This window comes from Lacerta agilis, chromosome 6, assembly GCF_009819535.1.
Source record: "Lacerta agilis isolate rLacAgi1 chromosome 6, rLacAgi1.pri, whole genome shotgun sequence".
Classification (NCBI taxonomy): Eukaryota; Metazoa; Chordata; class Lepidosauria; order Squamata; family Lacertidae; genus Lacerta; species Lacerta agilis.
Window position 1 is genome coordinate 79,593,427 of NC_046317.1, and position 17,116 is coordinate 79,610,542.

The following is a 17,116-nucleotide window of genomic DNA, read 5'->3' on the forward strand; positions in this document are numbered from 1 at the left end:
GTAGCTGTTCAGACAGGCTTGGAGGAGCTGTTCAGATTTCTTTCCTGTGACGAGGGCTGGTTTGGGGTGTGTGTGTGGATCAGGTTGCTGTAGTTTAAAAACAAGTAGCATTTAAGAACCTGAGAAGAGTCTGCTAGATCAGTGGCCTATCTAGTCCAGCATCCTGTTCTCACAGTTGACAACCCAAGCATAACATTAGGAAGAACTTCTTGACAGTGAGAGCTGTTCGGCAGTGGAATTTGCTGCCAAGGAGTGTGGTGGAGTCTCCTTCTTTGGAGGTCTTTAAGCGGAGGCTTGACAGCCATCTGTCAGGAATGCTTTGATGGTGTTTCCTGCTTGGCAGGGGTTTGGACTGGATGGCCCTTGTGGTCTCTTCCAACTCTATGATTCTATGATAATAACATTTCCTGTTCCTGTGCTTTCCAGTAACTGGAATTCAGAAGCATTACTGCCTCCAGTGGTGGTGGCCGAGTATAGTCATTGTCACCAGTGGCCATGTAGCCTTATCCTCCATGAATCTGACCAATCCTCTTTTAAAGTCATCCACGTTGTGGGCCATCACTGCCTGCTAGGGGAGTGAATCCCATAATTTAACTATGCGCTGCACGAAGAAGGACTTTCTTTTATCTTTCCTGAAGCTTCCAACATTCAGCTTCCTTGGGTGCCCACGAGCTCTAGTGTTAAATTTATTTGCTCGAATCTAAAGATCCCTGTTTGTGCGCTAATGTAGATCCTACATTTCTGGGTTTTTCCAATCATTTCTAAGGAGCCAGGAGGACCATAAGCCCATGCAAAGCTGACCTGACTTTTGAAACAAAGGTGGGAGCTCTTGTAGAGTGGACATTTCATGTAATCGTTGGTTCCCTCTCCTCACGAAAGATGAGCAGGGTGAATATTTAACACATGGGTGTGGAACCTGTGGCCCTCCAGATGTGGTTGGACTCCAGTTCCCATCAGCCTCAGTGACCAGGAGTTATAGTCTGGAAACATCTGGAGGGCCACAGGTTCTACATCCCTGATTTAAACTGTTCAACATTCTAAGGAAATAAAGAGTTGTTTCTCTTACAGTTGAAAGATGGTTTGATCAGATGCTTTCACCAATCCACCTTGAGGGAGAGGCTGGGAAGCACAGCTGGGCGTGAAGACCCCCTCAGTGGATGGTTTCTGAAACGAGCAGGCGGCTTCAGTCTAAATATTGGAATTCCTTTCTCACAACCTCTCAGAAAGAAATCTCAGCCACATATTGAAACGCTTTTTCCCCATGCTTACCGTAACGTAATTTTATAATTACCATTCATTTAAATTATTAACAACAGGGCTAGCCCATAAATGTGACCTTTTGTTCTCTCGCAATTAGAAATGTTAGCACTGGTTTGACACAACATGATAATGCTATTGTGGAAAATGCTGAAACAAACACACACACGCATTCATTTCCATTCGAGATTGCAGCTTGCACAGAATGAATTTAATAGGAAGCCTGATGCCGATACAGTACTTTGCTGGCAAAAGTTCTCCCTCCATGTGGGGAGGAGACGTCTTATGAAGCACTTGTGTGTATGCAGAGACTTCAGATCAGGGTATTTACACTGTTCCTAGAAACTCCTGGCAGGAAAGCTCACCACCACCCTCTCCGCTTATGGCTGCTTCCACCAGCTGAGCACAGCTGGGCCTCTCACCAAGGCCACCTGAAAGAACTGCCCTGTGATGAAAAGCACCATCTCCATCTGCTCTGGGGTAGTGGTATCTTCTGGGCCACTGAGCCTTTCCTGCCATGGTGGAATTTTTGTTCTTATCCTGAAGCAAAGTTCTTAACCCGAGGTACTATTTCTGGGTTAGCGGAGTCTGTAAGCTGAAGCATCTGTAACCTGAAGCATCTGTAACCTGAAGTACCACTGTATTGGGCTCCTTTATCTGTTGGGGTAAAATGTATAAGAACAAGCTTGCCAAACCCTTTCCTTCCATTGAGGTAGTGACATTGGCTAGCCAGTTAAGCACCATACTTAGCATAACCAAATACCTGCTCTGTGCCATAGAACAAATGGGCCAAGGTTAGGGGGGCTAAACCCCTCTTCCCCTTACTTATGGGGTTCATTCTGGAAGCCCCCAACCCCCCAGTGACCCAGTCCAACATCGTGAGTACTATGGGACCTGTTCATTTTATTCTTGTTCTGACTTAGAGCCTAGTACATTTTAGGTACTTGTTCTGTATTTTATGTCCTGCGTTTACATAGCCACTCGCTAACAGAAATTCCTCTCGCTATCCGCCAGGTGAAAGAGCAACAAAACACACTACAAAATAATAACAGCACATATAACAAACAATACACTTTTGTATCTGAACGAACAAATGAATAGAGCACACTATTAATAGCTGGGACCCTCTTTAGCTTGGCTGGGATGGAAGAAATGCCCTCTGCATCTGCTCGGGGGCACCCATATTCCAGGAGTTCACCCTTGATGCTACTACCAATTAGGTGCCAACACAAAGTCTCCATGAGCTCCAGCTTAAACCCTGATTTCCTTGCCCCTACTTTCTTTTAATGCCAAAAGACGGGGGGGGGGGGGGCTGGGGTCCTCCAGAGGCACTCCATTTCCCATCAACCCCACCCAGCATTGCCAGCTCAGCTGTCAGGGATGATGGGAGATGCAGTCCAGCAAACATCTGGACTGAGGTCCACAGGTATCCTCATTCCTGGCTGGACCACAATCAGTCGAGTCCTTCTTTCCCGGCGCAGCTCCCCCCGCTTTCAAAGAGGGAAGGGGGCAAACAGACGTCGTTATATATAAGTGTAGCATTTCTTTCACCCAGGCAGCGAGTGAGGGAGGATCTCGCCGCCCACAACCGGGGAGGGGGAAGCTCTCTCTGGGCTGATTCTCTGATCTCATCGCACAAGCCAGTCAGCTGCGAGCTGTCTGCCTCTCTCGTCAGCTGATCCAGCAGGAGAGCCTTCCGTCTCTCATTGACTCTTCTCCTCTCACTTCCCAAGTGGATTCCTCCCTCCCTTCTTCTTCTTCTTTTTTTAAAAGATAGCAGCAGCAACAAAACTCTTGCCGGGGAGTTTCTGGGTCAGGAGGAGGATTTATTCCGAAGGCTGGTCGGTGGGAGGATTTAAAGCAAAACAACCACACCTGCACACAGAAGCACCACCCAAGCCCACAGCCCCAAACTGGATTGCATTGCAACTTTGCCCCAACTCCACTCCTTCTGTTCCCTCCGCCCAGGATGGCTTCCAATTTTAACGACATAGTGAAGCAAGGGTATGTCAAGATAAGGAGCAGACGTTTAGGAGTAAGTACAGTATTTTTTTTTATTATTTTTTACAAAACAAACAAACCCAAACCCTCCACAGGCGTTATTGTACCGTGTTTGATTTATCAATGGGTTGGTGTTGCTTAATCACAGCGTTGGCCACGTGCGTTGTGTGCGGTTGTCCGAGGATCTGAAAGGGAAACAAGGTTGCATGCTTTGTTTTCATTTTATTTTTAACTGTGCAAAGGGCCAGTCCTTTCCAGGTCTCTCTCCACCGTCATATGTGCATTATAAATATAGAAGCAGAGCTTGCACAGTGCCGTGCAAAGGACATTTCTCGTTAATGGATACAAGCGGGGTGGAGGGAAGGAAAGCCTGCAAAATCCACACTGGCTCCAATGCTATCTTTCCAGTGCCTTAGCTGTGTTTGTGTGTGGAGAAAGTAGCAAGCTTTGGAATGTCACAGAACTCTTGTGTTATGCGGTTTGTGGAAGTGAGGCTCATTCCTGAAGATTAATGAGCGTGCTTAGATAAATTTCTTCTCTAATCATATTAGAATTGGCTAAGGGATCTCCTAGTCAGCCGGCGTCCCCTCTTAACTTTTCACTTTCAGAAGAGGAGCCAGCAAGCAGACTTTCGGACTCAGTGGTTCAGTGCCCACGCACAGTTCCCATTCATTTCAATGGGACTCGCCCAAAAGAACTTCCTGGCAGAAGAGTGTTGTAGCACCTTAGAGATAAGCAGCCTGATGCTGGACGAGCTCACTCAGAAATAAGCCCCGCAGGATCCAGTGACATTTACACCCTAATAAATATGCCAGGGCAGTAAATTTAGCGGTATTTTTGCATGCAAAAGGTCTCTGGTGAAACCCCCGGCATCTCCAGGTAAGGCTAGGAAAGATCTCTGTCTGGAACTCTGGAGAGTCAACAGTAAACCATATGGACCAATGGTATAAGTCAGTACAGTATAAGGCTCTTATACCCTATATTCCTATGCTGCCTTGAACATTGATAAAGAAAGCAGAGATATAAAAATTTTGAATAATGATCAACAACGTAATATGCCTAGATGACAGGCAGCAGTAATGCATTTGTTTCTGAGCCAACATGCAAGGGAGTGTGCTACCATGGTTCTTTCATGGACAGTCCTATCTATGTCTAATCAGAATTAAGTCCCATTGACCCCATACTCCACCCCATTAAGTGTGTATAGGATTGCAGGCAGCATTAGCTGGCGCAGACATCAAGCTACAATGGGAATGTAAAATTCACGTTGGCCGCAATGTGACAAATATCATCGTGTAGGTAATTGGAATGACAGTTCTTGAATATCATAGTCTCATATTTAAAAAAACACCCGTTTGAAGGGACACATGTCTTGCTACCTGACTAAATATTAGATGTTCCTTTCAAATGCGTATTGATCAGCATGGATACAGGTGCAAATGTGAGGGCGTCATTTGCTACAAACATGGCACTTGTCGGAAACCTCTACAATGCATCTATAGGTCTAAGTTTCGGTGTCAAAATGTTACCAAGGATGCCCCCTCCATGCAACATTTGGTACCTAAAAAAACAAAGCCACAGTCTTTAGTGTGCTAAGTGAGCATGCAACTCTGTACTTGGTTGGAGAGTTTGAGGAAACAGAAACCTATACTATTCCAGTGTTGATATTCTACAGAAGTGCTGGCTATAAATGTTCACAAAGTTTCATGGTATGGAAGGTGTGTATGTGTGTGTGTGTTTAGAAGAAATGCCTTGCATGAACACGTGTGTGTTTAAAGATATATCTCCAGACCAGTGCCTTATTGATTGCAACAGAAACTGATGCCTTAATTTCCGTGGTTTGGCTATACATTTTATGTTTAAGCAATTATTTCATTTATTTACACTTCCGCTCCATTTTGTACTCTAGGTTCATGGAGGTTTATGTAGCAAACCTATGACAGTCATAACTCCGCCATCATGCTCTCTGCCACGCAATGTTGAACTACAGTGATCCATATTAGGACTGGGTTCTGGAAGTCTTGGGTTCAAATTTGAGGGATGTACATATTTCAGTGGTAGAGCACATGCATTGCTTGCATAAGATTCTGAGTTCAATCCCAGGCATCTCCAGCTAGTGCTATGCAAGACTCTCATGTGAAAATCTGGAGAGCTGTTATCAGTCGGTGTAGACAAAGCATCCCCAAACTCGGCCCTCCAGATGTTTTGGGACTATAATTCCCATCATCCCTGATCACGGGTCCTGTTAGCTAGGGATGATGGGAGTTGTAGTCCCAAAACATCTGGAGGGCTGAGTTTGGGGGTGCCTGGTGTAGACATTACTGAGCAAGATGGACCAATGGCAGCTTCTTATGTTTCTATTCTTGCCCATTGATTAATTTACTTGATAACCGTTGGCAACTCACTATAGTTCTGCCTTGGTTCTTCCATCTGTGGAATGGGAACTATGACCCATCTTGGAGATTGCTCATACAGAACATAAAACTAAGGTGTCTCATGTGGCAAGTAGCAGACAGAAAACATAGGTGATGCCTGAATTTCAGATCTGAATTGCAAGTTGACTCCTAGAGTCCTCGCTAAGAATGCTAAGGAGCCACAGAATAGTCACTTCCAATGGTACAGTAAAAGTGGGAAAGGTGGCCTGTTAGGAGAAGGAGATAAAACTTGCTAGTTATTAAAAATTTCAAACAGATGATGCCTTGTGAAGATCATACTGAAATATGCCAAATTGTACCATGTGCTAGGGCCCTCAGGTACAGTTCACATTAAATTGTCACCTCAGGTGTGGTAAGCTTTCTGTGATTATTCTGTTCATCAGTGGTATTACTCTTGTTAGCTTTGCTGTCATTTTTTTTAAAGTGTTTGAAACAAACACAACAAAATGGTCAGTGATGCTGCTATCATTATATTGCTAATTAATTATGTTTTGCACCAGGTGTAATGAGAAAAAGCCACCACCAGGTGCTTGTTTAGATGGGAGCTCAGGGATTATACAGGTGGAAAGAGGTGCTTATATTTTGTCCAGGACACCTTATATTGAATTCATGGTGTGGAGCAGTTTAGTTGATACCTATTGGAAGAATCCCCCCTCCCCAAACTCTATTGTCCATTTGATTTGTTCCCCTATGTATTTATAAGCTAATTTATAAGCTATTTATAAGCTAATGACTGAACGACTGAACACACACACATTTCTTATAATAAAATATGGATGCCTACGGAGATGCCGAAAAGAAAAGGGAAAACCTACAATTTCAGCACTGCTATGCATTTCCTTTAAAGTTAAACATAATGGTTAGAATTAATGGAGTCTAGTAGACATTGTTTTGGAGAAAGAGAATGTCACTGTGGCTCCTGGAGATGAGTTTGTGGCTGCTTTCTGCCTCTGTTCCTATTGCTGTGAATTAAACCATGGTTGGCTTAGCATGTTGTCCAAGCCCAGGATCATAGTTTCTCTTGCTTTAGACAAACCATAAGCTGTAACCAAACTTCATTCTTGGCTGACAGTTTGTGCTTTGCCTGGAAGAGACAAACCACAAGGCTTAATTCAAACCATGGCTTAGCATGGAACAAAGTAGCAGCAGAAGGGCTGGGTCACCAACTTGGGCCCCCACTATGAGCGCCCAACATCAGCACGCACTGCACCATGCCGTAGTGACGTCGTGACATGGCATGATGTCATCACGCCATGTCATGATGTCATTGCCGTGCAGTGCTCTCCGGTGCTGCAGCAGCAACTGGACCAGGGCCTCCGACTTTGCACGCCACAGCTGCAGCCGCCGAGCACAAATCTCAACTAAAACATCATGACTTGCTTTGAGACATCATTCTAGCCTCCCTAGGAATAGTGGGTGTGAACTATAAGTGTTGAGGCCAAAGACTTATTCTTAATGGTTTCAGTGTGAAGATCTTGTCTCATATTAAGCCACAGTTCCCTTTATTTATTTGTTTACTATTTTATGTTATAGTCTACCTTGGTCATGCTGGTGGGTCAAAAAAAAAATGTAAGAATTAAAATAAGTAGCAATGTACAATTAAAATAATAGTACTGTATTGGTATAACAAGATGGCAGCACAGAACTGTAGGACAACATGAGAAGGAGAAGGAGAAGGGAAGATGTCCACTCAGCCCAAGGCCTGAGGTGCCCCTTGACCAAAGAGGTGCAACTTGACCAATCATCAAAAAGCATACAGTGATGGAACAAGGCAGACGTCATAGGGGAGGTCATTTCATAACCTGGGGGACACCACAGAGAAGACCCTGTCACATGCTACCACCTCTTGAACCATGGAGGGTGGCAGCTCAGCCAACCAGGCCTCCGCTGCTGATCTTAACATCTGGGCAGATTGATGTAAGATGAGACACTTCTTCAGATATTTGGGGCCCAAGTTGTTTAGGGCATTGGCATGTGAAACAGGGAATTCTGGGTTAACAATTGAGGAAAATAAACCAGGATTACAGTTATTCACTATTATATTATATAAGAGCAGGTACCTTAATTCCCTTATTTTCTTCTTCCTTCCACATCCAAGGTACCTGCTCTTATATAATGATATAGAATGAAATGATAAAATAGCCACTGATAAACTCAGTTTGGGGAGAGGAGGAGAAGCGACTAATAGCAGTTGGTCCCATCCAAGCCAATGGCTCCAGTACTTTGGCCACCTCATGAGAAGAGAAGACTCCCTGGAAAAGACCCTGATGTTGGGAAAGATGGAGGGCACAAGGAGAAGGGGACGGCAGAGGATGAGATGGTTGGACAGTGTTCTTGAAGCGACTGGCATGAGTTTGGCCAAACTGTGGGAGGCAGTGGAAGATAAGCGTGCCTGGCGTGCTCTGGTCCATGGGGTCACGAAGAGTCGGACACGACTGAACGACTGAACAACAACAACAAGCCAATGGAATGAGCCTCACTCTTGTTTTCTGTGATAAGACAGGACACAAAGCCCTGCTAAACATTTGAACCAGTTGAAATTATATATATATATATATATATATATATATACACACACACACACACACACACACACACACACACCGTATATATGCTGGTTCACACACACACACACACACACACACACACACAAGTTTTTGCTTGAAGGCCACAATCAGTGAATATATATGTAGCAGGAAAGGGAATTACAGAAATGATAGCTGATGGCTAATTTAAAAATCTGATTTGGGTTATTTACTGTTAGTAAAAGTGCAATTTTACATTCCATTTGAAACGGGCAATTAGCATATTCATTTAATTAAAAAAATAGTTGCCATGGAAGCAATAGTATCACATCCTCCTCCTTCCAAAGAAAAGTAAAATGATTGTATTGCATCTTTAAAATACCAAATTCTTATAGAAAATCCAGGGATCTCAAGGCAAAAACATTGCTGCTGCTGTTGTCATCATTGTCATTACCATTCTGCAAAAAAGTTACCATATCTGCCTTTTGACTTCCAAAAGGCCCCCCAATGTGGCATCCTGATTAAAAAAAAAAACGCAACAAAACAATATAAAATGAGATAAAAAAACAAACAAACACAGTAAATCAATTAGATCATTTAAACTATATGTGCACCTTCTGGTTAGGATCCCCAAACAATGACTCAGTTTCTCCCCCTTGTAAGTGAAATACCTCTGAGCATGTACAGAATGCTTTTTCCTTAGTAAATGGAATGTGCCATGGAGTGGCTTTGCTCCTCTACTTCTATTTCAGCATGTAATCAGTTTAAAAAACCCCTCTTAAAATCAGCTAGGGAAGGGGAATGCTGAACAGCTCCCCCACTAAAATTAACCCTCCTCCTCCGCAAGCTGTTATTAGCTTTGCTGGAGAGAAAAAGATCGCAGAGGGTTGAACTAGATGATACTTGGGGTCCCTTCCAACTCTACAGTTCTATGATTCTGTGATTGAAGGAGAATATTTCAGCTGGGAAATAACACGGGATGAAGGGATTAAACACACCCTGTTCCAGTGCTTGCTCTCCATTGTTGATTGCGTATCGAGGACCTCAAGCCACCCCCCAATGACTTGACACAGGAGACATAATTTTTGTTTGGGTTTTTGGCAATAATTTAGACCACAACTTTATTTAAATACAAATTCGGTGAGTGGTTGCGTAGGCATCGGTTCAGACTACTGTCCTACTGGGACAGAGGCTGGCCTAAAACCAGCGATTGGGAGAATGCCTCTGAGGAGAGTTAAGGAGCGGGGGGTGTACACGCTACCCTCTCCCCATGGTCCCGGGGACTCGGCCATGGCCCTAACCCCTACCGGGGGCTTCGGACAAAGCATAAGAGTCGCCGGATTCCTTTAACGGAATTCCCAGTATCATCATGGTTCTGGATGGGAACCGCCCAATCCAGCAATCCACACAGGAACCAATGCCTAACCGCCAACCTTACAAGTTGTGACAAGTTGCTACTGCAGTAGGCAAAACCAAATGGCAACAGCCAATCAGCCAGATGGACAAATTCCTACTGGGCCTCTGCCCCAAAAGCAGACGACCCCATGACAGGCAGTTGCAAGGTCAAGCGCAGAGGCCTAAGAAAAAGAGGGGGAGCGGGATGGGTGATCAGAAGCTCGAAGCCAAGAGGTAGATCACCCTGCATGCAGAGGAATATATAGGATGCTAAGCTGTCCATCACAAATTGCAACATCTAATTTTGCCCAGTAACTCCTCTCTGCCCTATAGCTGCTAAGGCCGGTTACTGGCCCCACCCCCACAGGAAGGGATGAGTCTTGCCAGGTCCCGATCGCAACACATGCTCTTACTCATGGCAGAACCCGATTTGTCAGTTAAAAACAGCTGAGAACATTGGCCTAAATTCTGGCTGGTTTAGGCAATACCATACCCTGCAACATTTCTCCAATGAAAATAGGGATGTCTCATTCCATAACGATAATTTTACTATTTATACCCCACACATCTTATTGAGTTGCCCCAGCCACTATGGGCAGCTTGCAACATATATAAAAACACAAAACATTAAACATTAAAAATAAAACACCTTCCTCATACAGGATTGCCTTCAGATGGCTTGGAAGTTGGATAACTCCACGCCCTCCAACATTTCTCCCATGAAAATAAGGCCATCCTAAGGAAAAGCAGGACTTTCTGGGATCAAATCAGAAACCGGGACGTCTTCTCTAAATCAGGGATGTCCCTGGAAAATAGGGACACTTGGAGGGTCTGCAATATGCTTGCTACATATGCTTGTTATACAGTGAGACTGAATGATCTGTAATCACAATATTACGTTGCCTATGCCAGTGTTTTTCAACCACTGTTGCCTGGTTGTGCTGTGGGAAAAATTGAAAAAATTACTTTATATATAGTCAATATAGGCAGAGAGTTAAATTTTTTAACATTTTCTAATGGTGGTGTGCCTCGTGATTTTTTTCATGAAACAAGTGTGCCTTTGCCCAAAAAAGGTTGAAAAACACTGGCCTATGCAATATATAATACAGTTTTTTACCTAGAGTATGAAAACTGAATCAAAAGGATGCTTTCTGCCCTCTACCTAGATCTGCCTTCCTGTAACTCACTGCTTCCTGTACTATTGTTAGTGGAAGAGATGAGCTACTATATTACATCCTGGGATACTCGTTCTACTATTTGTAAAATGATCACCATTTCCCTCTTCCAATGCTTCAGTCTAATCACGGGTGATTCCATTGGCTGCCTCTCCTACGGTTTTCCTGCTAGATGTTGTATCATCCTTGCAGGTGTCCAGAGAACCTTGTATGGCTTGTCAAAATCCACTGCCACATCCCCCGGGGGGTGGGGGGGGGTTGTCCTTGTGTTCAGAAATAACACCGTCTTTTCCCACCAATTGTAACATGAAGAAGAATCCCAGGCGGAGAGTCTTCTGTTATATATAGAGTGTGAGCTGCTAAGACTTGAGCATTCCATAGTGACTTCCTTCCTGCATCTTTGATATCCTGCTTAATGGGGGCAACCTGAGGACAAAACTTGGAACTGGCAGGGCTTGATCTTGGATGCAAGCTGCCAAATGTGTCCACAGACCGGTTTAGAGCCACCCACTGCTGTTTCTGGTGGAGGACTCTAAATTCTGCCTTGCTCCCCACTTCCCCGTCCTGCTGCTTCTGCAATGATTACTATTGTATCGACCAATGAAATGGCAGTTAAGGTGTTACAGACTTCCAAAGGGGCAGTGACAGAGCTATGGGCACCAGGCGCCCAGCTGATGCTCACCAGGCCTTGCAGTGCACCAGGATTAATTGAGCTCATGTACCTTCCATGTGCCAGTCAGCCTCATTCCCAGCTGTGTGCAAAATGGTTGCATCTCTAAAATAACCACATGGGTTTTGTGATCATGCAGGCATCTATCTGAACGTTAAAGTTGTTTCTTGTCTTTCAGTCCTATACATATTTCTGTTAAACAGAGCATTGGTTTACTTTCTACCCCCTTGGGCACTCCCTGCAAAGTTGGGTTGTTTTATTTGATATTATTGTCAAATTCTTTCACTCTTAATACTTATTAATGGCCAGGTCTAACTTCTCTATCACCCACTATATGCACCTGTTTATTTTGCGTTTCTATCTTATTCATAGCTGTCAATTTTCCCCTTTTCTTGTGAGGAATCCTATTCGGAATAAGGGAATTTCCCTTAAAAAAAGGAAAAGTTGACAGCTATGATCTTTTTCTCTGTTATATTCATTCTCTCGCTTGCTCTTCAATTATAAATTCTTTTTCGTCAATAAGATTTTGCTAAATTCCTGTGTTTTTTTTCAAATGTGCCGTATTTCTAAAACATAGTTTCTTCTGTTCTCTGCCCCACCAACACCTATCCCACGGTTAAATGCGCAGCAATTCTTGTTGCACATGCATGCAGGTGGCCTGTATCTGAAACCTTTCTGAAACTACACACCAGGGGACATAAGAACAACCACCCAGTAGATCCTTCTATGCCCCCCTTACCCAAATTGCATTGAGATAATAAGGCAGTAAATGTACAGTCGCTGACAAATCCAGCATGGATCAGTGATGGTCCATTGTTAGGGAGCATTCAGGGCCATGTCAGTGCAGTTTGCTTCTGAATACCAGTTGCTGGAAACCGTAAGAGACGGTTTGGGGCTTCCTATAGTCATCTGGTTGTCCCCCGTGAAAAGAAGATGCTGGACTAGACTTTAAGCCTGATCCATCAAGGTTCTTCTCATGTAGTCTGCTAGGCTCTCGACTGGCAGGAGAGAAAGGCACATCTGCCTCAGAATAGTGCCCCTCTTAGTGCTTTACATATTCTGCCATTTACCTGGTTTCATCTTCTTTGCCAGTATCATTGACAGGAGCGAGCCAGCAGTAAATTACACCGAGTAAGTTGGAGTTAACTCTTGATTAGCAAAACTGGGATCTGCACAGGAGTGTTATGTCTAATGAGCACAGCAACTCATCTCAAGCTGGTCTTGTTGTGAAGACTGAAGGTCTCTGCCTCGCCACAGCTGCCTAAACCCTGTCCTCCCCAAGGTTTCCCCCAAGTAATCTGAGACTATGCTGGTGTGAAGCTAACTACTCTGCCCTCTTCAAGCCTCTCCTGGTTCTGGGAGACCTGGAGAGAGGGGAGCTTGTTGCAGCAGCAGGAGGAGACACCTGTGCCTCCTCACCAGCTGGACTCCTCTCTGCCTCTTGGCCGTCTCCTGCTTCTGATTCTGGACTTCTCTTTGCAACAGACTCTCCAGCAAACCCAGTTTACCTCTTCAGCTTCTGACACCTCCTCCCAGTCTTCTCCCTCTGACCACTAAGCATCGTCCAACCCCCCTGCCATGTCTTGGAGCCTTCTTCCCTTGGGGCTTCCCAACCTGTTTTCTCCCACCATTCCCCTGTGCCCAACCAGTCCATGGCAATCATTAAGCAGCATGACTTGAAATCTGTCAAGCTAAATGAAGCTTTGCTGTTTATCTGGGACTGTAAATACAGGACATGTGTGTTTGTGTGTGTTTGTGTGTGTGTGTGAGGCACCTACAGAAGATAATATGTGGCTAGTAGGCTATGTTTGGCTTGCTGGGACACAAGTCATTCAGACTTGCTTTCATTTACAATCCCCAAATGTACAGGGGTTTTATTTATCTCTTGGTATTTCAACACACACCATCTTTAGAATGTAAATTAGGACTTTCTTCTATTGCCAATTTTTTTTGACAGGCCATTTGTTTGATTTCCCTGTTTTGCAATTATTAGAGAACCGATGGGAAACTGAGAGAGTGCGTGAGAGAGAACACACTGTGATTTTTAAATTCACCCTGCTCGTGTTGGATGCTTTTCTGCACGACCTGCTTGCACTGACTCTTAGTGGTGTGTAATTTGTAATTCCAGGCCATGTTTTCCCCCCAAGATTCCATGGATTTATGTTTTAGCCACTTCATAACGGAAAATTTGCCAAGACAAACTGCTAGCTGTCATTGATGATTTACAAAAGAATATTTTTAAAAAAGTTTATCTTGAAGCAGCATCTTGGGAAATGTTGCAAAATGCTTTCATGTCTGAGAGATGATGGCTCATGTGTCAGATGAGCTAGGAAAAAAATATGATTCTTACTCTTGAAAGAAGTTAAAAGTTATTAAAGTTGTTATTATAGCTGATCATGTCTGCCAAGCCTGTTTTAGGATTGTAGAACAGAGATAACAGACATATTTCTGCAAGTGTCTGAATTGTTAGAGTTGCTTTAGTCATCTTTGGCATTCTTTTGAATGATTTGCCTTTGGAAGCATTTCCACAGTGTGCATAACAGAAATAAATACTTATTTCATTCATTCCTTTGGAAAACAAGAAATAATAATTATTATATTTGATTAAATGTTTAGTTGCTTTAAGGTGCCCAAGGCAGTCCAAAGCAACTTACAACCAAATATAAGTCCATGTGCATTACATATTTTCCTAGTCAGATAGGTTTTCATTGGAGAACATTTGGCAAGCTGTGATAACCAGTCTGGTGTTATTCTGTTATTTTTATTCTGTGTATTTTAGCTTTTAACATGTTGCCATGACTTTCATGTGTGCGGTCTTGGGCACTTTCAATAAATACTTTGTATCGAATAGGCCACAAGAAAGGTGACAAGTGAGCCTCTTTGGGAAGGGTATTCCACAGCTGGGGTGCCACCACTGAGGAGGCCCTTTCCATTGTAGTTATTGTAACAGAACACTTCTCAAATAACAGTATGTTTTGCATTTAACCAGGACAGCTTGTAACTTTCAGCCAGCGCCTAGTGGTATAGCTCAAAGCTAAGGGTGCTTCCTCAAAGTAGCAGCCTTGTGTAGAGCAAGAGACTCTCCCTGTTTTATATTCCTGCCTTAGGCTGTAACTGTCTTGGATCCATCCCACTCATGCTGGTGTCATTTGGTCCATCTAGCTTAGTATTTTCTACACTGACTGGCAGTGGTTGGCCAGTATTTCAGAATGGGAGTCCTTTTTAGCCCTACCGGCAGATACTGAAAATTAACCTCAGACTCCCTGCATGAAAAGCACAATTTCTACCACAGAGAGAGCTACAGCATTCCCGTCAATCACGGTTCTCATGTGAAGTCAGGACCAGAAACCAGGCCAAAACCTAGAGATGGATTTGCATCATCAAGGCAAAGTCCTAGCCGGAAAAGGAAGGAATTGCATCACCTTCCTGTTGAGGAGAGATAGTGGCCAGTCTTGAATGAGAGAGACGCCGACCATCCTTCATTCTCTGGGAATATGCTCCAACCTGTAGGCCTGATGGCTCATCATCCCACAAGGCCAGCTGTGCAGAGAGCCAAGGGTTCCTGACGCCAGTGCTTTTTTCTGGGGGTACACATACCCCTAAACATTTTGTGCATCTAAGTTTGACCTCATTGAACGGCTGTATTTCAATATGAGTAGGAAAATGAGAGTACCCCTAAACATTTTTCAAGAAAAAAGCACTGCCTGTAGCCCCTGTATCTCCTCACAAGAGGAACCACAACTGCCTGTATTTTAAAAGTCTAGGTTGTAAGGTGATAACTCTAATTTACTGCTTCTCAGTGACTCAGTGCTTAAGCCTTTAGAGTAGTTATTGCCCACTAAATTTGGTGGAAAATGATTTGCTGGTTACTAGTGACAATTAAGTGAAGTTGCCTAAAGTAATGCATGCCATTGGCCATTCCCTTTCTGTTCTTCATTGGCAGAGCTTAATTAAATGGAGTTGCATTGATCCAAATCAGCACAGGAGCTGATTGAAAGTAATCCAGTTACTTTATATAGAACATTTAGATGACAACTTCCAGGGCAGAACCTTCCCAGGGCAGACTGTGTCAGAAACTTAATGCATAATACATCAGATATCAGAAAAGGCAGCGTCTCAAAGAAAAACATTAAAGCATGAACTTTCTGCGCCAGTAACACTGACAGTCAACAAACTGGGGAGGTTTTTATGAGAGTGGAAAAGGTCAGGAAGAGAAATCATACCTGGGCAAATGGAAATAGTAAGGTATTTTAGAAAAGCCAGTTAAGGCTGCAGTTCTGAGCACTCACACTGAGAACTCGTTGGAAAGTCAATGTGTTTACATCAGGCTGCAAGATGATTGTTGTTGTTGTTGTTCAGTCGTTCAGTCGTGTCCGACTCTTCGTGACCCCATGGACCAGAGCACACCAGGCATGCCTATCTTTCACTGTCTCCCGCAGTTTGGCCAAAGTCATGCTAGTCGCTTCGAGAACACTGTCCGACCATCTCATCCTCTGTCATCCCCTTCTCCTTGTGCCCTCCATCTTTCCCAACATCAGGGTCTTTTCCAGGGAGTCTTCTCTTCTCATGAGGTGGCCAAAGTACTGGAGCCTCAACTTCAGGATCTGCCCTTCCAGTGAGCACTCAGGGCTGATTTCTTTAAGGATGGATAGGTTTGATCTTCTTGCAGTCCATTGGACTCTCAAGAGTCTCCTCCAGCACCATAATTCAAAAGCATCAATTCTTCAGTGATCAGTCTTTTTTATGGTCCAGCTCTCACTTCCATACATTACTACTGGGAAAACCATAGCTTTAACTATACGGACCTTTGTTGGCAAGGTGATGTCTCTGCTTTTTAAGATGCTGTCTAGGTTTGTCATTGCTTTCCTCCCAAGAAGCAGGCGTCTTTTAATTTCGGGACTGCTGTCACCATCTGCAGTGATCATGGAGCCCAAGAAAGTGAAATCTCTCACTGCCTCCATTTCTTCCCCTTCTATTTGCCAGGAGGTGATGGGACCAGTGGCCATGATCTTAGTTTTTTTGATGTTGAGCTTCAGACCATATTTTGCGCTCTCCTCTTTCACCCTCATTAAAAGGTTCTTTAATTCCTCCTCACTTTCTGCCATCAAGGTTGTGTCATCAGCATATCTGAGGTTGTTGATATTTCTTCTGGCAGTCTTAATTCTGGAAGATGATTATAATGCTCAAACACAAGATATAATGTTATAAAAGGGAACAATTGTTCTCTTGATCTACTGAGAGCAGCAGCAATAGCAATGCTGTCTGTGCTATAGATAACAATTTAAACTGAGCTGCTCACCAGAACAAACAACTGAGAGGCTTATGGAATTTCCTTCCCAAGAAAAGATGGAGCAGGCATCTGTCAGGAATGCTTCACGTTTACAGTGCGCCACCTTAGGGAAACGGCTGTGGTCCCACCTGCGTATTACATTTAGTTTCAAAAGGGAAGGCCTTGATTTGAACTGGGTCTCAGGCAGTAGTAAGGGAGAAGGAGAAGGCGTGGGACTTTTTCCATAGCAGGAGTGACGATGTCAACAATGAGAGCAGCAGGTTATTTGATGGAGCCTTCTTGCTTTGGAAAACGAATGAGTTGACGGCGAGGCTTTCAAGGTTGTTTACAATGGATTGGCATAGAGGAAGGCCATAGGGTGAGAGAAT

General features: G+C 43.9%; 1 protein-coding gene across 2 annotated transcripts in view; it reads left to right on the forward strand.

Moving 5' to 3' along the window:
- Window positions 1-2,894: 2,894 nt before the first annotated feature.
- Window positions 2,895-17,116, forward strand: part of DOK5 (docking protein 5) — a 57,286-nt gene continuing 43,064 nt past the window's right edge. Inside the window, exon 1 of one of the 2 annotated variants that reach the window (XM_033153577.1) lies at window positions 2,895-3,292. In XM_033153577.1, the coding sequence (XP_033009468.1) occupies window positions 3,227-3,292 (66 nt within the window). In that variant the 5' untranslated portion in view covers window positions 2,895-3,226. The remainder of the gene's footprint in view (window positions 3,293-17,116) is intronic. The other variant, XM_033153576.1, reaches the window with a different exon arrangement.